The sequence below is a fragment of the Triturus cristatus genome, chromosome 3_2, assembly GCF_964204655.1.
Source record: "Triturus cristatus chromosome 3_2, aTriCri1.1, whole genome shotgun sequence".
Classification (NCBI taxonomy): Eukaryota; Metazoa; Chordata; class Amphibia; order Caudata; family Salamandridae; genus Triturus; species Triturus cristatus.
Window position 1 is genome coordinate 971,502,156 of NC_140584.1, and position 24,073 is coordinate 971,526,228.

At 48.7% G+C, this 24,073-nt stretch overlaps 1 protein-coding gene across 12 annotated transcripts in view; it reads right to left on the bottom strand.

The window, feature by feature from the left end:
- The window catches only part of NF1 (neurofibromin 1), a 1,956,660-nt gene that overhangs the window by 1,083,315 nt on the left and 849,272 nt on the right, over positions 1-24,073 (bottom strand). For all 12 annotated transcript variants that reach the window (XM_085649550.1, XM_085649547.1, XM_085649544.1 and 9 more), the window contains exon 23: positions 801-884. In XM_085649550.1, coding sequence (XP_085505676.1) covers positions 801-884 — 84 coding nt within the window. The remainder of the gene's footprint in view (positions 1-800; positions 885-24,073) is intronic.

Consider the following 24,073-nt stretch of genomic DNA (forward strand, 5'->3'; position numbering starts at 1 on the left):
CGTCGACAACCGGAATCGAAGGTTGATGAATTTTTTTGGATGCGCGTCGAAGGAGAACATGATCGAAACAATACCGTCGAGCAGTGAGGGATTGCGCGTCGAAGGGAGATCGAATATGACACCGACCCGGAGCGCAGCAGTTTACATCCGAACCCGATGGCGGAATATAACAATCTGAGGATGGAGTCGATGACCATGCGCACTATCGTCCTAAGGAGGAGTCACCTATCTAGTGACTACATAGAACTTCTCCCAAAACAACAACAAACTGCAAACATCCGAGCCCAACACCAGATGGCGATCTATGCACAAGTATACATTCTGCAGCTCATATGCCTCGAATAGGCTGTTTCCCATGTTGAGGATACAGCCATGCTAACTTAGTGAAACTTTACCTAATCTATGTAAACGGCAGAATACATTTTGACTAATGCACACAAGTCGGCATCAAATGTACTTCTATTTTCCTCTCAATTTAATAGTTCTTAAATGTAGATTCACTGTTAAATTCAAGCAAGGGTTAATGATTATAAACCTGTAAATAATGAGTGCATTTGTTAGTACTGGAAAAAAATGGAGAATGCCCTGGTAAGGAAACATTGTCATTGTAAAGAAGCGAACTTAGTGACAAAAAATCATGCATGTCACATTTTATATTCTAGGGTAGGTGCATGTAGAAAAAAGCTTAGGGCAGAATACATAACATTCATGCAAGGGTAAGATAAAGAAAACATAATAAAATTAATGGAAAACAAATTTACAATCAGAAACATGGTTATATTTTCCAAAACTTCATTTACCTTGTCAAGCATTTTACATCTTCATCTGCTGCTTGGTTAGATGTTCCCATGACCCAATCAGTCAAGTACTCCACCATCTTGTTCCTTTTGTGCAAAGATATTTCAGTTAACAAATGATCTATATGAAATCAAATCTAAAAATAATCCTTTAGAAGTTCAGTTAATCAATTGATTTGGGAAATCATAATAAATAATATAGATCAGGCTATTTCATATCAAGAATGAAGCCAATTACCTAACTATACATTAAAATAACGAACTGCACATTCAAAAGCATTTTTTAATTATGAAATGTGTTGATGGTGATTCCATTATTACATGCTCACCCTCTTTCACAACTGATGGGCAATTGCATGTGGTAACTATAAAGACTATACAATGTTCTCAAGAAGAACAAAGTAACCATGAAGGAATTTTTGAGCCCTCTGTGACCGAGCATCTGACCTCATGTCTTCAATTTCCCTTACGTGTGCCACAAACCTATCCAAAAGCAGTGTCTACATGTTTTATTCCAACACGTAAGGCCGCAACTGGTCATAAAAGTCATCAAATGGGGTGGCTGGTTGAGTGTTGAAAAGGCGGACGAGCAGGGACCAAGACTACAGGAATCGCTATGTAGGAAGGTTGTCCTTACTCTGCCATCTTACTCTTGCTTCTTAGCAAATGGCTGGGAAGCTCTAAGGCACTGGTGAGCTGGTCACACAAATTGGAGTCACAAACAAACTCAAGATGTGATGATAGTACTGTATAATGAATCTAGCCACCATTGCTGGGAAGGCTCAGTAATGTCTCCCAGGAATTATCTGTTGTACACTGAACCTCTACGCTTATTTTTTTTGTGCTCTTCAATGATGATAAAATACTTTCTCTTTAGCTTTCTTTATAAACAGGAAATAAACTGAATAGACTCTGCTGTCTCTGGCAAGACGAAAGAATGCGTTTAAATGAGTGCAGCATGAAAACTTCATAGTTACAGTAAGACAAACTTTCTGCCCTTGCATGAAAGGATCGATTGTCTTGTGAAATGAAAACAATCATCTAACTGATTGCTCTGTGCCCCAATTTAGCAAGAATAATACCCTAAAGTAAGATAATATCCCACACTGTCTCAGATGCAATAAAAAACAGGAGGAATGTTAGGACTCATACCACCTTACGGTGACGGTGGTACCATGAACCACCTTTCAAGCCTTCCTCTACTTAAGGATGCTGATTTACTTCCTCAAACTTTGAGCGAGGGGTGGTCTCTTGATTAACTAGAAGGCGATGCAAGCAATTGAACTACAAAGTTTGTTCACCCTTTATAAAATTTGTGGGAACTAAAAAGTAGTAGTATCTATTTTCAAGGATAGTCAATTGCATGCATTTATGGCTTGAATGTGGCTAGTCTGGTAATCATTACAAAAGTACTATCCGCTACAAGTACTCTAGTGTCCTAATGGGTTCCTTTCTAGGTTCTGTCCTCGAAAACCTTAAGTGGCCACATGTAATTCACTTTTGTTTTCCAGAAAAAGCACCAGTAACTTGGTTTCCTTAATCTAGAGGATATTTTCTTCAGAGAAAGGACAGCCACCACCACGACTAATGTATGTGAACACATTTGTCTTCTTTTTAGTGGAAGTGGCAGATCCAGGCTAAGCAAAGTTTGATGTTGATATAGACTGCAGTAGCTGACGAGACAGAAGTAGTGATATCAAACAAGAACACCTCATCATGGTACTCCAACCGGTGGCCTACCGAACTCACATAGCCCAAGTCACATAAGTTACTTATCTTCGGTAACAGCTTATCTGGTAAAGACATGATCTAGCCGCAGATTCCTTACCTTAGAATATCCTAGGCATCAGGTTGGATCCGAAAGACTTTTGCTCGAACAATACCTTGCACGCTGGTAGGTTGCGTTGGTCCGATTTGCATGATGTTGTTTGCATCGTCCATGCTGGAAGTTACGCCTGCGTCACATATATAGGCGACACCTTGGCGCACTGAAGTTAGTTACTTTTCACAAATTTCCACGCAAGGAGTGCAGAGCCATAAAGGGCACTGACAGTGGTGTGTTTAGAGCAACTAGGGCCCTGAAAGGGATCAGCCCTGACCCTAAAATCAGGTCAGCAGTGTGGGGAGGGTGTATGGGTCAGTAAGAAATCTGCACCTAGATCACGTCTGTAACCAGAAAAGGCGTTAATGTAGGTAATTAACTTGTCCATCTGATAAAGACATCTAGCCACATATTCCGTATCTTACAACAGATAACCAAGCAATACCATCCCTGTAGGAGGGACGGCGGTCCAGTTTACACCAGGAAGTCCTGCAGGATAGAGCAGCCCAAAAGGCCTTCCCTGTGGATTTGACTGTCTAGGCAGTAGTGCTTAGTGAACATGTACAGTTATTCCCACGTTGTTGCCTGACAAATGTCAAGGACTGGTAAACTATGTTGCTACCCTGTAGCCGCAGGCTTAGCTCCGTTGGAATGAGCTCTTAAGTCTTCAGGGGGCTGTTTTTTGGCCACAGCGTAGCAAATTCTGATGCAGAGGACGCCCATCGCAAGATAGTCCTCTTTTGCACCGCACAACCTTTCGCCCAACCAGAAGTCTTTAGTCTGGTCAAGGTAGAACGGCAAAGCTCTTTTTGGGTACAGCGGGTGAAGTCGCTCCTCCTCTTTAGAGGGGTGCGGAGGAGCATAGAAAGTGGGCACGTTGACTGATTGCCCCACAGGGAATGGTGTTAATCACAGGGATGTGGAGTTCCTATAGCCCGAACCCAGGACATATTGTTTGGGGTCAAGGGGAACAGGTTTTTATGTGCATTTTATCCTTGGGACAAGTAGGTCCAACCCCCTGCAGCACAAACCCTTTTGCTGCCAGTTTGCAGTACCACATTATGGATCAGGGAAGGGCACTGTCTGTAGTTAAGGTAATATTTTTGTCCATATGTTAATGCTGTTGAATCTTGTATTTATGGTTCATTAATTGAAAGCCTTTATTATTAGAGTAAATGCTCCAAGTAAATGTTGTAAGCTATGACTGCACTACTGACAGTGGCTCCAGTCTAAAAACTATGTACACATGTTTTCAAAGATTAGCAATATGAGGCTATGTATAATGCTCCCAGAATGCTCTCTGATTTGATGCAAATATTTGTAGAAGCTTGAAAGCACGATTGATATGATTCGTTGCTTTCAAAATAAAATGTTCATAAAAAAATGAAAGCAGAAAAAAAAACATTTAGTTAAATTTCAGGTACCATTTCTTTGCAGCATCATCTAAGAACATGTATTGATGCATGATAGTATTTCCCCAAAATATTCATAATGGAAAATCAATGTAGCACAAGTTGTAAAAGACATTAGTTAGTGATAGATTCCTTACCTTAGAATATCCCCAGGCGTCAGACTGGATCCGAAAGTTTTGCTAGCAGTACTGCTGCGGCGTCAGTAGGTGGCGCCGTGCGGCTCCGTGTCCGTCGCTGGCGTCGTAAACGCCGAGATGACGTCAAGGAGACTGCTTAGGCGCCACCCATGCGCGCGGTCATCAGTTCTGTACACGACTTTCCGCGCCAGGAACTCAGAGCCATGCAAGAAACTGACCACTGCTGCCAAGAAACTAGGGCCCTGAAAGGGATGACCTTAACCCCAGAAATCAGTTCACAGAACGGGGAGGATGGGTGGGGCGGTAAGGAATCTATCACTAACTAATGTCTCTTACAGATATATCGTTACACAAGTAGTAACTTGTGCATCTGAAAGAGACACGTTAGCGATAGATGCCTTACCTTAGAATAGATACCCTAGCAATACCAACCCCGGTGGTGAGTCTGCAAATATATTACACCAGAAATTCACGGAGAACAGAACTGCCAAAGAAGCCGTCTCTCCGGACCGGATTGTCAAGGCAGTAATGCTTGGTAAACGTGTGCAGCGAGGCCCACGTAGCTGCCTGACAAATGTCCTGCAAGGGCACGCCACGTCACAAGGCAGTAGTGGCTGCCGCCGCCCTGGTAGAATGGGCACGCAGCCCCACAGGAGGCTCCTTCATAGCCAACGAGTAACAGGCCTTGATGCAGAGAACGACCCACCGACAGATGGTCCACTTGTGCACAGCCCGACCTCTTTTGGCGTCCATGTAGCCAACAAAGAGCTGGTCATCCACCCGGAAGTGTTGTGTGCGCTGCAAGTAGAACGAGAGCGCATGTTTCGGGTCCAGACGGTGGAGCCTCTCTTCCTCTTTCGAAGGATGCGGAGACGGAAAGAAGGTGGGCAAAGTGATGGTCTGCCCGATGTGGAACGGCGTGACAACCTTTGGCAAGAAAGAAGGACGGGTCCTTAAAACCACCTTGTCCGGATGAACAGAAAGGAAAGGAAGTTTGGAAGAAAGAGCCTGGAGCTCACTCACTCTTCTGGCAGAGGTGATCGCTACCAGGAAAGCCGTCTTGAGAGTGAGAAGACGCACAGGACAGGTATATGAAGGGGCTTGAAGGGAGCGCACATCAGATATGTCAAGACCAGATTTAAGTCCCATTAAGGCAATATGAACGGCACGGGAGGAAACGTGTGCGTAATGCCTTTTAGGAAACGGTTAAAAATCGGGGACTTAAAAAGAGAAGGCTGATCTGGAAGCCGTAAAAAGGCAGAGATGGCCGAAAGATAACCTTTGATAGTGCCCAGAGCAGAGTCCTGCCGGCCCAAAGAAAGAAGGAACAGGAGGACTTCAGAAAGAGGGGCAGAAAGGGGATACACAGCCCTAGCTGTAAACCATGCCACAAACTTGTTCCACCTGCAGGTGTACACTGTTTTAGTGGAGGGACACCTGGCTGCCAGAATGACATCACAGACTTCGGGAGGAAGATCAAAAGCAGTCAACTGTCGCCGCTCAATCTCCACGCATGGAGGTGGAGGCTGGACAGGTTCGGGTGGAGGACCGTCCCCTACTGCTGCGAAAGAAGATCCTCCCAAAGAAACAGTCGGATCAGGGGGAAGGAGGGGGGGGGGGGGGGGGTCGATTGCCATGCTGAGTGGATCGGGGGGGGAATGGGGGGTCGACCGCCATGCAGCGTAGCACGGGATACCAGTATCTTCGTACCCAATCCGGAGCCACAAGGATGACTTAGGCCCGGTCGCGCCGAATCTTCTTCAGCCCTATGGGCATAAGTGGTATAGGCGGAAAGCCATACAACAGACTGCAACTCCACTCACGCCCTGCGAGTGCCACCTTGGAAATTCCAACGCGCAGAACTAATGACATTGTGCGTTCTCTTCGGTGGCGAATAGATCTAACCAAGGCTCTCCCCACTGCTGAAAGAGACCTTGCACCACGTCCGAGTTCAGACGCCATTCGTGATCCATCAACCACCGGTGGCTGAGTTCGTCCGCCCTGGCGTTCAGAGACGGTGCCAGGTGTTGAACCACCAAGGTGATGCCTTGATGTTCCAGCCATGTCCAGAGGCACAGAGCCTCCCGACATAGGGTTCAGGACCCCAACCCGCCCTGTTTGTTGCAATACCACATGGCGGTGGTGTTGTCCGTGAACACCTGCACCACACTTCCCCGGACAGAGGGAAGAAATGCCTTCAGTGCAAGTCGGATCGCCCGAAGCTCCAAAAGGTTGATATGGAGTCGGGACTCAGCCGGAGACCAGAGGCCTCTGTTCTCCGCCTCTCCCATGTGGCCACCCCATCCCAGGAGGGATGCATCTGTCACCACTGAGTGCTCCGGTTGGGGAAGAAAGAGGGATCTGCCGTTGACCCAATCGCGATTCGTGTGCCACCACTGCAACTGTCGTGCAGTGCCCTCCGAGATCTGGACATGATTGGACAGGTTGCCCTGATGCTGCGCCCACTGGAATTCAGGTCCCACTACAGAGCCCGCATATGCCATCTGGCATGTGGCACCAGCAGGATGCAGGAGGCCATCAGGCCCAGGAGCCGGAGGGTCATCCTGACAAACCCGGGATAGAGGTTGAAAAATTGTCATAGCACGAATATCCCGGAGGATAAACTCGAAACAGCGTCGAATCCAGAACCGCCCCGATGAACGGGAGCTTCTGAGAGAGACTCAGTTGCGACTTCAGCACGTTGACGGAGAACCCCAGCAAATGCAGGAGGTCGGCTGGAATCTGAAGGTGGTTGACGACTACCTGGGGAGAGCCCGCCTTCAGCAACCAGTCGTCGAGGTAAGGGAAGACCGACACCCCTGACCTACGCAGTTGAGCTACGACCATCACCTTCGGTAACACCCGAGGGGCGCTGGTAAGGCCGAAGGGGAGCACGGCAAACTGATAATGCTCATAGCCTACCTTGAACCGCAGGTAACACCGGTGGGCCGGCAGGACGGGGATGTGAAAATATGTGTCCTGCAAGTCCAATGCTACCATCCAGTCTCAAGGGTCGAGGGAAGCCAAGACCTGAGCTAGAGTCAGAATTTTGAACTTCTCCTTCCGGAGGAAGCGGTTGACGTTCCGGAGATCCAAGATGGGACGCAGACCCCCTTTGTCCTTCTTGGGGACCAGAAAGTAGTGGAAGTAACAACCACTCCCTACTTCCGGCCCAGGAAAGCACTTGATGGCTCCCTTGGCCAAGAGGGCCGTAACTTCCTGCTGGAGAGTTGCCAAGTGTTCCCCCGACATGCGGTGGTACCGAGGTGGCATGGCTGGAGGGGTGGACTGAAAGGGAAGGTAGTAACCCTTGCGGATGATCTGCAAAACCCACTTGTCCGATGTGATCGCGTGCTAGTGGGGGAGGTGATGGCGGATCCTGCCACCCACTGGCGTGGGGTGCTCCACAAAGCTCGGATTAAGAAGGTTTGAAGGTAGAAGCAGCGGGGCAGAGGTGGACTGACCCCCAGGCTGATTCTCAGACCCGCCCATGCAGAAGCCGCGGCCGCGCTGAGGCTGGTTCTGAACAGGCTTGCTGAAGGAACGTGCCTGGGCACCTCTGCCGTGGCCACGAAAGGAACGAAAACCAGGAGTGGCTGGGTTTCTTGTGGAAAGACCTAAGGACTTGGCCGTGGCCCGCGAGTTCTTAAAACGCTCCAGTGCACAGTCAGCCTTATCGCCAAACAGGCGAGTGCCATCAAAGGGCATGTCCATGAGTGAGCTTTGAACATCTGGCGAGAACCTGGTAGATCTCAGCCAGGAGTGGCGACGAAGCGCCACAGACGTAGAAATCGCTCTACCCACTGAGTCCGCGGTGTTCAAGCCACACCGAATGGCGAACTTAGGCGCACCCTTACCCTCGGCAACAGCTTGGGACAGCACAACTTGGGTCTCTTCAGGACACTGAAGCAACACCTGTGCAACGGTATCCCACACCATGTGGGAATAGCGGCCCAATAGGCATGCAGTGTTCACCGACCGCAGCCCTAAGCTGGCCGAGGAGAACAACCGCTTACCGAACTGCTCCAGCTTCTTAGAGTCCTTATCCGGCGGAGCCGTGGGAAAGGCACTCTGACGTCGAGGCTTGGATGACCAGGCTCTCAGGCGTAGGATGAGTGGTCAAAAAAGCGGGGTCACAAGGCACCAGGCGGTGACGCCTGGCGACATTCTTTTCCACAGGGGCCCCTGTGGCTGGCCGCGACCAAGTGCCCAGCAAGACGTCAGTGAGGGCGTCGTTAAATGGCAGCAGGGGCTCCGACGAAGTGGACGTCATCTGAAGCACTTCAGTGAGGAGATTAGTTTAGAGGGCCAAAGTAGGGAGATCAAGGTTGAGGACCTCAGCTGCCCGACGGAGCACCATCGTGTAGGAGGCGCCCTCCTCCATGGTAGGTGGGGGAGAGGCAAACCCCGGGTCAGGGGAGACGCCGAGGATGCCGGCATTCTCCAAGTCGTCCGCCCAGTCCTGCTCGGAGTCACACTGACAGGCAAGAGGGTCCTCGGACCCCTCCCAGTCATCCTCCACCTCCGCCGCATGTGGTACAGACCGCAGCGGCAGAGCAGGAGCCGGAGAAGGAACAAACGGCGTCGGGAACAGTGCAGAGAGCGGCGCCGGCCGTGACAGAGCCGGCGCCGTGTCCCAATGCGGATCCCAGGTAGGAACAAAATGGTCCTGGAACCTGGGCAAGGGCGGGACAAATGGCACCCACTGCAGCGCCGGAGCCGGCAGCAAAGGACCTTGTGGCGCCGTGGCCGGAGCCAACGGCGCAGGATCCTGTCGCGCTGAAGCTGGAACCGCCGGCGGCCCAACAGGATGCTGAAATGGGACCGTGGGGCCGTGGGGCTCGAGGGCGCTCCAGCGGGAGCCCAAGGCCTAAAAAGGCGGTCCATGGTATCAAGAAATTCTTGCACCTATGCAGGAGTCGCCGACAAACCCGGGTAAGGTGGGTAGGCCGTGGGACTCTCGAGCTCCGAAGGAGCCGTGGGGGCAAAGCCCCCGTCCCCCTCGTCCGCATCTGAGGACTGACGGGGGATACGTCAGAGAGCGAACACACTTATTCGACTTTTTTGTGACGTCTCTTACCCGAATCCGAGGGTGAAGACTTGGAGCCCAAGGAGCGACGTCTATGGCCCCGCGAGCGGTCCATGGAACGGCCCCTGGACCGGGAACGGCGCTGGGACGAGTGCCGGACCTCCAGCAGCTTCTTGTGCCGCTCCCTCAAGGCCTTCGAGGCCATGGCCTGACGGTCCCGACAGGACTGGGAGTCGTGGTCGGTCTCCAAGCACTAGAGGCAGAAATCGTGGGGGTCCGCCACCGACATATTGAGCCGGCAGGCTCCACAAGACTTAAATCCAGGCATCCCTACGTGCACCAAGGAAACCAAAATTGTACAGGAGACAAAAGTCTAAAAGTGACTAAAGTACGTGCTCAAACCGGATCTGCGCTTTCTGGCAAAAAAAGAAAAAACTAACGTTAGCGCGCATGGGTGGCGCCTAAGTAGTCTCCATGACGTCATCTCGGCGCATACAACGCCAGCGACAGAGGCGGAGCCGCACGACGCCACCTACTGACGCGCAGGGGTACTGCTAGCAAAACTTTCCGTATCCAGTCTGATGCCTGGGGATATTCTACGGTAAGGTATCTATCACTAACGTGTCTCTTTCAGATACCTGTTTCAATACGATTATGTGAAACACAAATAAACAAGCATTGGCAAAGCCAGTAGGGCTCAAATTGGTGGTCAGCTTTTTAGTTTTGTCAATATGTGACTTGTTTAGGTATAGTTTTTGTAAAACCTTATTGGTGTGGGAGCTGCCGGGCCCTCACCATTATAACAAACATTGACAAAAGCAAAAATTGTTTTAGATCTCAAAAAGCCCACTGCCACAGTAGTTACTGGCCGTAAAAAAAACTACTTTGTGTGCCGATATGCTCCTTTTCAAAAAGCTGAATGCGATCTCTCACAGTGAAGCCAGCCGATACAGAAAGGTACAGAATTTTAATAAACGCAAAAGGTCATGGTCAACGCCAGACCAAATTAGAGGCCCAATTATTTAAAAAAGTCTCAAAAGTGCACCATGTCCTTGCATTAAGTGCAGCTACACGGCTTTCGTGAATTCCCAAGAATTTACAAAAGTAGGACAAGAAATAGAACTCCTAGAAAATATTTGTGAACTGCATTTTAGCATGAGGAAATATGCGTGTGTGGATTTGCTCATGCGAAAATCTGAGCGTTTGCAAGTTCACTTTTCATCCAACCACTGTTTTCCAAAGATTAGAGAAGAGTTGTTGAAAACCCTTAAAACATGCAAGTTAGTAGGTTTACACAGACTCAAAAGGGCATTGTAACCCTGGAACTATTATTTACCACTACGGGGATTGCAAGTATTTAAACAAAACTATGGTATGAACCCTGGCATACTCATAGAGGCTATGTCAGAGCTCTTATAAAATGAGATTGCTGCCAAAATGTGTTGCCGCACTACATAGCACCAAAGTGACAAGTGGATTTTGTTACAGAACAAGTAGATTTATGTAGCAAGCTGAACCATAGACAAGTAGATATTTCATTAAATTCCACAAACACCGGTTATCACTTTCTTCAAGAAAGAGGCCCTAGTGGGAAGCACAAACTTATCAGGGAAGATGGTCAGGTAAGTAGGCTTGGTTGACAGAGACTGCAATTTGTTCTTTCTCCTGGCACAAATTGTCATCATTAAAAAGGCTGTTTTGATGCAAAGCAGCTAAAGGGGGAAGTTGTGAAGAGGTTTCAACGGAGCACACAAGGAAGGTGAGAACCAAATTAAGCTCACACTGGGGCATGATTAATGGGACAGGTGAGAACATATGTACAAGTCCCTAAAGAAATCTATTTACCATGGGGTATTTAAAAAACGAAGGGTTAGTCTGGCATCATCAAAAAGGCAGACAGGGTGGATAGACACCCTTTTAGATTGCCCCGAACAGTGCCCTGCTGGGCAAGGGTCAAAATAAAGAGAAGAGTATCAATAGACCGTTCTGTACAATATTTTACAAATTTCTGCTACTGGCAGGCATACATAGTCTTGGTAGAGGGATGCCTGGCTGTTAAAATCACATCACAGACTTCAGGAGGAAGACTGAATGCTGTCAACAGCAGCCACTCAATCGCCACACAAGAAGGCGTAGAGTTGACAGGTTTGGGTAGAGGACCCTCCCCTGCTGCTGCGACAGAAGATCCCCCCGCCCCGCCTAAGGGACTGCCTGATCAGAGGATCGATGCTTAGTTGGAGAAGCTTGGGATACCAAACTCTCTGTGCCCAGTCTGGAGCCACAAGAATAACTTGGGCCCGTTCACTCCTGTTCTTCTTGAGCACTCAAAACACACAAGAAGATGGACGGAAGATTGCACATTGGCAAAAAATTCACCCCCAGTCACAGATCTGGGTTTAATCCATCATTATTTTGCTCACCACGCCACCCCAGTGTAGACATGGCCATATGCAAATCAGTCTTGACCCTGTGCCTCATGGGAACAGTCCAGCCCGAACTGCCAGCCAGGTCCTCCCTGGACTGGAAACAAGCATCCTAGGACCGTTTCGGGGTTCAAACAGGACGGCATGGTGAGCAAAAAACGATGGATTTAGGCCCAGATCTCTGTACTGGGGTGAATGTATGACATTGTTCTGCATTCTGTCCATCAACTGTTGTTTTTGCATTTGTCACCCCGAGTGGGAAGGGTATGCCCAGACGTGGGTGCCGTGCTCTCCATGCCCCTGAAATCAAGCTATCCTGGCTGAAGAGGGTTGAAACACTGAAACAGGTCCTAGGATGTTTGTTTCCAGTGCAGGGAGGACCTGGCTTGGCAGTTCGGGCTGGACTGTACCCATAACACAGGGTCAAGACTGATTTGCATATGGCTGGGTTCAAACTGGAACGGCATGGTGAGCAAAAAAACGATAGATTTAGGCCCAGATCTCTGTACTGGGGTAAATGTATGACATTGTTCTGCATTCTGTCCATCAACTGTTGTTTTTGCTTCTTGAGCACTCTAGACAGGAGTGGTATGGGCGGAAACGCATACAGGAGGTGTTGAGACCCTCACGGGTGAGTAGTTGTGCTTAACAAACTCCTGATTGATTGATTGAGGCCAGAGCTTCACTTGAGATGAAGTGTCGATGAGCGGGTGCCGCCTTGAAAATCCAGGACATAAAGTTGACATTGTGCGTTCTCTGCATAGGCGAACTATTCTAACCAAGGCTCTCCCTACTTCTGAAAAAGACCTTGCACCACCTCTGGATGGAGGCGCCATTCGTTATCTGCTAGGCATCGACGGCTGAGTTTGTCCACCCTGGCGTTCAGGAAACTTGCTAGGTGTTGAACCACAAGTGATAAGCCCTGCTGTTCCAGCAATGTCCAGTGATGCAGGGCTCTTGACAAAGGGCCCATGACCTCACCCTGCCCTATTTGTTGCAGTACCACATCGCACTGGTTTTGTCAGTTAACTCCTGAATGAGCTTTGCCTTGATAGAAAAAAGAAAAGCTTTCAATGGCAAGCTAATCGCTTGAAGCTCCAGCAAGTTGTTTTGGAGTCTGGATTCCACTGGAGACCAGAGTCCTCTGATCTCTAACTCTCAAATATGGCTGCCCCATCCCAGGAGTGATGTATCTGTCACTACTGTATTATCTGGTAGGGGTAGGGAGGGGGGCCTGCCTCTGAGGCAATTGCGGTTGGTCAGCCACCACTGCAGATCCTGTGCAGTACCCTCTGAGATCTGGACCGTGTAGGAGAGAGTCCCATGATGCTGCATCAACAGGAACTTCAGGTCCCACTGCAGAGCTTGCATATGCAATCTAGCTTGTGTCACTAGCAAGATGCAGGAGGCCATGAGGCCCAGTAGCCTCAGAGTTGGTCTCACCGAAATCTAGAATAGAGGCTGAAATATCAGTATCATAGCCTGAATATCCTGGACTTGTTGCTCGAGGAGGGATAAACCAGAAACTGCACTGTGTCCAGAAAAGCTCAGATGAAAGGACGCGTCTAAGAGGGAATCATGTGCAACTTTGGCACGTTGGTAGTTAACCCCAGTGAGTGCAGAAGGTTTGTCGTAGTCTGGAAGTGGGAGACAACAGCCTGGGGAGAACAGACCGATGATCCTCAGTCAGCCGATCGTGAGATGGTGGCATGGGAAGTCTTGAAAGGGAATGAGTAACCCCTTCAGACAATCTGCAAAACCGACCTGCCCGATGTTATGGACTATAATATAATACTCACACCTAGTATAGGGTAGCGCTCTTAGAAAAACTAAATATTAACGATAACGATGGGACCGGGCATAACAAAGTTATGGACGAAAACCCTCACTCACCTGAGGGTAACATGCTTCATCATTGGGTTCCTCCAACACATGGGGACTGCAAGGTACCCTGTGTGGGCTACGACTTTACCCAAGAGGGAAGGAGCTATTGCTAGTATCACTCACAATATACCATCTAGGGTTGCAATCTATATGTGTTATTTTTAAATGTATATTAAGACTTGCTCATAGAAAAGAGGGATCCAAACCCCACTGTGGTAAGTGAAGTGACCTACAGTCCATTTAAATGTCCAATAGAACTACAAGGGTCAATGTACCCAGTCAGCATGTAATTATAGATTCCGATGTACGAGATTGTAACTTATAGAGTTTAAAACGTGTAACTCAAACAACACATCTATTGGGTTCCGATATTAGATATTCGATCAGCATATCAATTGGGTTCTGATATTCGCGATTGTCAATTCAAACCTATAAGATATCAAACGTGTAACTGGTACAAAAATCGTTATAACGCTGAGGATATTGTCTGTTTTAAAAATAAAAATAAGCCCCAAGCGTGTATACCACCCGCTCACCTTCTAGCTGTGTGGCGTTTCTTTCCGGGACTCTGAGGGGAGAACCGGACTCGGTGTTCACGTCGTATATTTATCCGGAAGTGAATCCGGTGCGTTACCAGACGTGCGTCCTCCGTCATGGTTGCCGTGCGTACGGTTGTCGTAACAACGGAGTAAACAGGACTCCGGACGCTGTTAGCAATTGTTATGATCGAATTAAACTGAAAAAATGTGTAGTGCTTGTGCGTACAAAGTGAAATACCAGAATGTAACCGTCTCTAATCACGTAGTACAACTAAGACTATGCCTAAATTAAGCACATGTGGGAGAGTATGCTATCACGATACTACCCAAATGTATGAAATGAGCAGTAACCTACGGGAAGAAAATAACCTAAACTAGAGCATTATTTAGATAAGCAGAAATGAAATATATTCTGAAGATATTTAGATTTTTCAATATGAGGCGTACCTATGTATTTAGTGAGAGTATGCCAACATAGATAGCGTTATGCAGCCGCATAGCGCGTAAGCCATTATCAATATAGATATATTCATATATATATTAATGAGAGGCCAATGCACACCAGGGTATATCATCATTATGGCCATTAAGATGGCTGCCCAATCCAAACACCCAACGCTGCTCTCTATGAAACGATTTCGTCTCAAGGGGTCCCATGTTCTTGTGATAGTGTGGTTTGTCCAGTACCACCCAGTGTAGGTCTTGTTCAGTGTGGCCAACATCCAAAAAGTGTCTGGGTAATTTTGTGTTGGATTTCTAACGCTTTATCGAACTCTTATGTTCAATCATACTGGTTTTAACTCTACTTGTGGTCATACCCATGTAGTACAATTTACAGGGGCATTGTATAGGATATATAACAGCCTCCAAATTGCAATTTGTGTGACTCGTTAGTACCCAGGGTGTCTTCAGTCCTAAATCCAATTGTGATGTACGGGTAGTCAGATGACAGACTACACAAGAGCCACAGGGAAAGGGGCCTTGGACTGGTACCTGTGTGTATAGTCCGTTGTTGGCTAGTGTCATATGTGGCTCTCGGCCGAGAGTGCACTAGGATATTGCCAAGAGGTTATGGACTGCCAGTGGGGCAGGTGATGGCAAATCCTACCACCAACTTGATGCCCATGGTGGTAAAGGGGCAGACTAGGAGCGTTTGGAAGCAGATGTAGTGGGAGGGCGGGGTGTCGGACTGACCAGACCACAGGCCACGTGACCCACTAGGTCTGTGGGTACCTCGCCTTTGGTCACGCAGAGGCTGGGGAGCCTGCGCAGAGCAGTGGCTGGGCGAGAATTGGCACGACTGGAAACCCCGTCGATAGCTGTGAAAGGCAGACTGAGGTGGATGTGGGGCAACAGAGAGGCCTAAACGTAACACAAGAATCTTCAAAGCGCTTGAGCGACGAACCTGCCTTGTCTCGGACGATTAGGGTGCAATCGAAGGGCATGTTTATATGGGAAGCTTGGATAACCTTCGAATAGCCAGTCATCCTCAGTTAGGCATGGCGCCTAAGGGACACCGTTGTGGAAACCGCTCTGCTTAGTGACCCGGTCGTGTCAAATCTGCATCAAATAGTGAACTTTGCTACATCTCTCCAGCGGTGACAGCTTGGTAGAGTACATCACAGGCTTCCTCCAGGACCAGTGGCAGCACTTGCGCAACCGTATCCCACAGTGTGCTCATGGAACGCAATGCCAGGCTTACGGAAGAAAACATCTTCCTCCCAAATGAGTCCAGCCTCTTAGATTCCCCATCAGGGAGAGTGGTAGGGAAATCGCCTAGGGAGGTGGAGGCTTGGACCACCAAGCTCTCAGTGGTACGGTGTTGTGTGAGGAAGTTTGGGTCTCCAGGTGCAGGACAGTGGCGGCGGGCAATCTACCTATTCACAGGAGCTCCTATGCTGCAGTTGGACCTGGTACCCAACTGGATGTAAGTTAGGGCGTCACTGAATGGGAGTAAGGGTTCTGATATGGAGACTCCCTGTTGCAACATCTCTGTCAAGAGATTAGTCTGGACTGCCACCGTGGGTAGCCACGGTAGGGGAAGAAAGCAGACCAGCTTCTGGAGCAGTATCCAGGCCGCTGGCCTCAACCAGGTCCTCACATCAGTCCACATTTGGGTCTTCCACATAAGGCTGGTATTCTAAAGTGTCCAGTGACCCCTCCAAATATAACCCTAGTTGATGAAAATAAGGCTCAAGATCTGATCTAGGAGGCAAAGCTCCAACCAGTGTTGGAGATGGCATCATGCAACGCCCATCCGGCGTCATGTCAGGGATGACAATGGGGGTGGCGCTCTCGGGGGTTGGGGGGCACCAGAGGTGCAGATGGCAGCGGGACCAGCGCCCGTGAAAGCCATGATGGCACGACCAGCATCGGTCCGGATCCAGGATTGGATCCCTGGGGCACCGCAAGGGCAAGAGCCACAGGACGGAACCAGTTTGGGTCCTTCTGAACCTGGGGGGCTCGATAGCGCATTGACTGGGTTGGACAGCCCAAATGAGGTGTATGGCCTCTCATAATTCTTTCAGTTGGGCTGGGCTCGCTACGGCTTTTGGAAATTCGGGGAGGAGCGGAGTCGGCCCAGGCTCCAGGGAACGAGGCCTAGAAAGTGGAGGATTCCTCATTTTGTCGGCTAATGGACAAGGAGAAGTTAAAGAACACTTTGACGTCTTGCTCTTCTTTCTGTGCCACCTACCTGAGTGTCCCAAGGACCTTCTACTCGACCAGGATCTCGACCTCCACAGAGTCGCAAGATGGGCTCCTAGCAGCTTCAGGGACCGCTCCCTCAAATCTTTCAGGGACATGACCCGGCAATCGGAACATGACTTGCTGTCCTGGTTGAGCTCCAAACACCAAAGACACACATTGAGCGTGTCCGTCACAGACATCAGTCAGTGACAGACCCCGCAGGGCTTAAAACCAGACTTGCACTACAGCATCTTTGACATACCAGGAGGTAAACCTCAAAAAGAGTTGACAAAACATCTAAATGAGCCTGTTAAAATACCACAGAGGCGTACCTCCTCTATGGATCAGTGCTGGCTGGTGCGGAAAGAAAAAGAACCAACATCAGAGTGCATGGGTGACGCCTATATAGGTACCGCAACTTCACTTTCGGGGCAGGTGATGACAGACCCATCAATGCCACCTACAGGCGCACAGGGGTCCTTCTCACGAAAAATCTTCCGGATTAAGTCAGACGCCTGGGAAATTCAAAATGTAAGGAATCTGCAGCTTGAAGTCTCTGTCAGACATATGATATAACAAAACATAAAACATAACAAGGAATCAAATTAATATATTGCTTTTAAATTCTTAACTGGAAAACTGCAACATGAAGTTTCTTCTCAAGTCTGTCAAAATCAGTGAAGCCTTTCACTTAGAGTGATCACGAGGCTGTGCCAAGTAAAACATACACTGTTCACATTTATTAGTGGCAATTAGTAACAGAGGTACCTCGATGACACTTAGTAAAACCCAGAGATTTGAAAGATGTCAATGAAATAAAATGTAAAAAAATCAATTTAAAAAAAACGAACGGACGATTTGTTTACGACTCAACTCAAAGACCATCTGGCTGAGAAGGTCCACATGGATAGTGCCACAGCAACTTTACTTTGTAGCGTAGTTCCTATATCCCTGATAGGCTCTGCACATTGGAATAACATACACTATAGATTTGACATGGGACTAAGGGCAGTATGTCTCTATTGAGTATATTAAACTTAATTACTTGTGTGTGCCAGCTAACTCCGAGGTCACAAGAAACTTCTCGAATATACAAGAAGGGATTAGTCTCTGACAACTGCATAAACATGACAACTTTGTTTCCCTTTAGAACCGGAAGAGTCTCAGAATCGTGGAAACAATAGATAACAGTTTCACTCAGTCAATCGTGCATGCATCGTTTCTACAGATTTGCACAGAAATAGAGAGACGGGCGTTTCAATAAAAGGGTTTATTGAACAGTCTTATTTCTCATGCAAGAGATATGAATCGCTACAATCGTAAGACAGACTACGAAGTACAATATGTACGAGGTTAGCAGTAGGATAAAATAATACTGCAATAGCATGGTTTGTAGCTATGACACATATGAATCAAAATACATACATAAATAACAATGCTAAAATGTGATACTCATCTGATGCTTCTAAATTGTCGATAGTCTAAACCCCCGCAAGGGAAGTTAGAGAGCACTGGAGTTGGATTCTCTGCGAGGAGGATGGCAGCGTCAGGTCAGTGCATCAGGCTGGAACTCGATCTCCTTTCGAACTTGCCGTGGCGAACCGCGTAGTCTGGGTTGGATTGAATACTCCGGGAACCACAATTTGCCAGGCCAAGTGCTGGTATATTTATACCTTGAAGGTGTCTAGGAATGCCAGTATTGACGTAAAAGTCGGGCAGAGAAAAGTCATGAATGAACCCCTAAGGAATGGATGTTCATCCATACTTAATGAGTTCTTGAAGAAATCAATATTCAAACTGAGGGAAATTCCTAAAGGCTTAAGGGCCTGGTTTTCCAAGAATTTGTTGTGACGTGGATGGACGGATGTAGGTGGCCATGCCTTTATTTGGTTTATACGGACAATGTCTAAATAAGGGCCGGAATTCTATGTCCAAATAAGGGCAATATGAATTGTACCTATATAAGGGCATAAATCAGGAAACCTATATACGGAATCTAAATCTGCACACAACAACCACTCCAGTTTCGTATGAACGACGTTTCTAAATCCTAAACGTTCTAAACATATCTTAAAACAGAGTAATGCATGGGTTTGCTAAAATAAGCTAAAAACATATCTAAAACATTATGTTCTAAAAATACATTACAAAACCATTGCTATGCATAAAGTGTTATACATATTAAAGGCAATGTTCCATTCTAAGCATAGGATCACATTGGAATGCTAAATGAATGAACCAAAATATATACATGTGATTAAATGGCTCGTAAATACAGAAGAAAAAGGTCCGAAACCGTTTCATATCAGGTTTCACAAGTCAAAATGTTATTCATAACAAGGTGGCATACTGTCCCTGGAAGTGTTGCATAGTTCTACTATAGAACAAGTTACTTACCTTCGGTAACGCTTTTTCTGGTGGATACAGTATCTGCCTGTGGATTCCTCACCTTGTGAATATCCCCTGCGCCAGCAACATTCGGAAACTTTTGTAGCAGTCCACGCCGATGAGGTCGAAGACGACGTCACAGAGGCACGGCTCCGCTCGCGACTCCGCTGACGTCACCGGCTCCATAAGAAGACCTCCTCGGCGCGATGACGTCAGTTCCGCCCCTTTTTTCCGTGCCTTCGAGGCACACGGACGGACTGACAGCAACATATACACAGCATACACAGTACACAATATGCATATCAACACACCCAGTGTGGAAAATAAAAAACAAAGCACAAGAAATAACATAATGCCTTTGACAGTGATAAACACATTTAAAACCCATCAATAGAATTACAGGCATAGAAATACCGGTATAGAAGGATGGACAACAGGGAGGTGGGTGGGTCAGTGAGGAATCCACAGGCAGATACTGTATCCACCAGAAAAAGCGTTACCGAAGGTAAGTAACTTGTTCTTCTGATGGATACATCTGCCAGTGGATTCCTCACCTTGTGAATAGATTCCACAGCAGTCCCCACTCCCAGAGGAGGGTGTCCATCCCCCTATACCAAAAAATCCTGAAGGACGGAACGAGCAAAATGCCCGTCCCTCCTCACCTCGGTGTCCAAGCAATAATGTTTTGCGAAGGTGTGGAGGGAGGCCCAAGTTGCCGCCCTACAAATATCCTCCACAGGAACACCCCTAGATAAAGCAGACGTAGATGACTTAGCCCTGGTAGAATGAGCCCTCAAACCCTCCGGAGGCTCCTTACCAGCTAGGGAGTAGCAGATCTTGATGCATAGCACAATCCATCTTGAAAGGGTGCGCTTGTGCACCGCACGACCCTTTCTGCAGCCAGCAAAGACCACAAAGAGCTGGTCATCGATCCTGTAGTCTTTTGTCCTATCCAAGTAAAAGCTCACCGCCCTCTTCGGGTCCAAGCGGTGAAGTCTCTCCTCCTCCTTGGAAGGGTGAGGGGGGAGGATAAAAGGTAGGAAGGGTAATGGACTGCCCCAGATGGAAGGGAGTTACCACTTTAGGCAAAAACGCAGCCCTGGTCCGGAGCACCATTCGTTCAGCATGCACAGTCAAGAATGGGGGTTTTGAACTAAGAGCTTGAAGCTCACTTACCCTCCTTACCGAGGTGATAGCAACGAGGAAAACCGTTTTAAAGGACAACAGTCTCAAGGGACACTTATGTAAGGGCTCGAAGGGAGAACCCATAAGATAAGTCAGTACAAGGTTTAAGTCCCATTGAGGTACAATAAAAGGAGTAGGAGGAAATTTATTTGTGAGGCCCTTGAGAAACCTAAGTACAATAGGCGATTTAAACAATGACGGCTGATCCGGCAGGCATAGGAAAGCCGACCGAGCCGATAAATATCCTTTAACTGTGGCCACAGCAAAGCCTTGCTGAGCAAGAGAAAGGGCAAACTGCAAAATGTTAGACAAACGAGCCTTCAAGGGATCAATTGACCTCTCTCCACACCAGAGAACGAATTTAGACCATCTATATGAGTATATGGATTTGGTGGAGTGCCGCCTGGCCGATAAAATAACATCCACCACATCTGGAGGGAGAGAGAAAGAATTCAGGTTGCCCCGTTCAATCTCCAGGCATGAAGGTGTAAGCTCTGGAGGTGGGGGGTGTAGAACCTGCCCCTCCGACTGCGAGAGGAGGTCTGCCCTCAGAGGGAGACGGAGCGGAGGGCACGAGGAGAGGTGGAGAAGATCTGTGTACCACACCCTTCTTGGCCAATCCGGGGCGATCAATATAACTTGGGCCCGGTCTTGGCGAACCTTCCTCAGAACCCGAGGAATCAAGGGTATGGGAGGAAACGCGTAAAGGAGTCGTGAACCCCAACTCAACTGAAACGCGTCCCCCAACGCCCCCTGCATCGGATACTGGAGACTGCAGAAAGACGGGCAGTGAGCATTCTCTTGAGTGGCGAATAGGTCCACCCAAGGAGCCCCCCACGTCCGAAAGACGTGACGAACTACCTCTGGATGAAGCCTCCACTCGTGGCCGGCAGAGAACTGCCGACTGAGACTGTCTGCACGAACGTTCAGAACCCCGGCCAGATGATTTGCCATTAGACAAATCTGATGGACCTGAGCCCAGGACCATAGACGCAGGGCCTCTCTGCAGAGACAAAGAGACCCCACTCCTCCCTGTTTGTTTATATACCACATCGCGGTCGTGTTGTCCGTCAGGACTTGAACAGACTGACCGCGAAGGGAAGGAAGGAAGGCCTTGAGTGCCAAACGTATCGCCCGCAATTCCAGAAGGTTGATGTGAAGCAACCTTTCCTCTGGAGACCAAAGACCCTTGATCTCCAGATCCCCCAGATGAGCACCCCACCCTAAGGTGGATGCATCCGTTATCACTGTTGTCACCGATGGAGGTAGATGGAAGAGCTTTCCTTGGGACAGATTGCCCCCCACGCTCCACCAAGATAGATCCGCTGCAGCTTCTCTGGAGATCCTCACAGACTCCCTGAGATCTCCCTTGTGCTGATACCACTGCCTGCGGAGGCACCACTGGAGCGCCCTCATGTGCCAGCGTGCATGTTTGACCAACAGAATGCAGGAAGCAAACAGACCGAGCAGGCGAAGGACCTTCAGAACTGGAACGACCGCTCCGTTGTAAAATAAAGGAATCATTTCCTGTATGTCGAGAATCCTTTGAGGAGGAGGGAATGCCCGACACACAGTAGTGTCCAGTACCGCACCTATGAACAGGTTGCGCTGAGAGGGCACCAGGTGAGATTTGGGCACGTTGATCGAAAAACCCAATTTGTACAACAGCCAAATTGTATCCTGCAGATGACGCAGCACCTTCTCCGACGACTCCGCCTTGATCAGCCAGTCGTCTAAATAAGTGAAAACCGAGACCCCCGACCTTCTGAGATGGGCTGCCACCACTGCCATCACCTTTGTAAAGACTCGAGGTGCCGAAGTAAGACCAAACGGGAGGACCGCAAACTGATAATTTTGCGACCCTACCGTAAACCGGAGATACTTCCTGTGCGACTTCAGAATAGGGATGTGAAAATACGCATCCTGCAAGTCGAGCGACACCATCCAGTCCTCCTGATTCAGCGCCTGAAGAACCTGCGCAAGGGTGAGCATCTTGAACCTTTCCTGTTTCAGGTAAAAGTTCAGGATTCTGAGGTCTAATATCGGACGCAATCTGCCGTCCTTTTTCGGGATCAGAAAATACCGGGAGTAGCATCCCTGACCCCTCTCCTGCTCCGGGACCACCTCTATCGCACCATTCTGAAACAACTTCAGGACTTCCTCCTGCAGGAGAAGACGGTGGTTCTCCGAGCAAGCACCTTGACAAGGAGGGTAATTTGGAGGGAATTCCCGAAAGGGAAGGGCGTACCCATTTTCTACAAGATCTAGAACCCAGAGATCTGTAGTTACAGATAACCAATCTTGTAGAAAATGGGTAAGCCGGCCCCCCACAGGACCAGCATGATCCGGAATGTCGAATCTAGGGCTGTTTTGCGGTGGTGGGAGAGGAAGAGGAAGAGGAGGAGAGTTGACGGCCACGTGAGCGACCTCTAAGTCTTCCTCTATATCCCTTGGACAGAGAGCCTTGCTGCTGCTGCTGCTGGGTTGGTCTGTAGGAACGAAAACTCGCCCTTCCAAATCCTCTGTACCTCTTGAAAGTACCTCTCGGCTGGGATTGAAGGCCCAACGACCTAGCCATAGCCTTACTCTCTTTGAAGCGCTCGAGAGCAGCATCAGCCTTCTTCCCGAACAGACCAGACCCATCAAAAGGTAAGTCCAACAAAGTTGACTGAACATCCGAAGAGAATTCGGAGGACTTAAGCCATGCACCCCTCCTGGTGGCAACTGAAGACCCCATGACCCTGGCAACTGAGTCTGCTGTATCCAGGCCACTCTGTATAACCTGGCGAGCAGCCGCCTGGGCATCCGATAGCACTTCATTGAAGCCTCCTCTATCCTCCTCTGACAGTTTTGGCGCCAACTTTTTAGCAGAGTCCATAAGCGCATGGATATAGCGCCCCAACAAACAAGTCGCATTTGAAGATTTTAATGCCATACTGGCTGATGAAAAAACCTTCTTGGCCGATTGGTCCACCTTTTTTGCCTCCCTGTCCCCTGGGACTTTAGGAAATGCACCTTTCGACCGTCCAGAACAAGCCGCCTGAACTACCAGGCTTTCAGGTTAAGGGTGTGAAGATAAAAATTCAGGATCCCCTGGAGCCACCCTATACCTTCTTGCAACCATCTTGGAGACTGCAGGAGCTGAGAAAGGCTTGCGCCATACATCCAGCACAGGTTCCAAAATTGCCTCATTGAAGGGCAACAGAGGCTCTGAGTCCGCAGTTGGAGAATGCAACACCTCAGTCAAAATATTGGACTTGAATTCAGTAGATGGTAATTGAAGGTCCAACAACTCCGCAGCCTTCCTAATTACAGCATGATAGGGTGCCGCGTCTTTAGAGGGTTCGTCCGATGGCGGAGTGATCTCCCACTCCGGAGACAAATCCGGACCACTTGCCTCCTTTAATTCGTCGAACACCTCATCGGATTCGACCAATTCCCCCTCTTCAGCCTCTTCCATCAGAAAGCGTCTCTCCTCCAGCACTCTCTGCGCCTCCCTTCTCGAACGGATCCGCACCTGCGGCATCGGCGGCGCCGTGTTCGAATCCGACGGCGCCGGCAGTGGAGCATCCGGCGTCGAACGAGGTCGAGTCGGCGCCGGCGAAGAGGGAAGCGGCGTCGATGTTCTCGGCGCCGGCATCTGCCAAGACGGCGTCGCTGGGAAGAACGGCATAAACGGTGCTTGAGGGTAAACCTGCGGCACACCCAGATTGAAAGCCATCGGACCCATAGGTGCACCAGAGGTATACATGGCCCGTGAGAACACCCC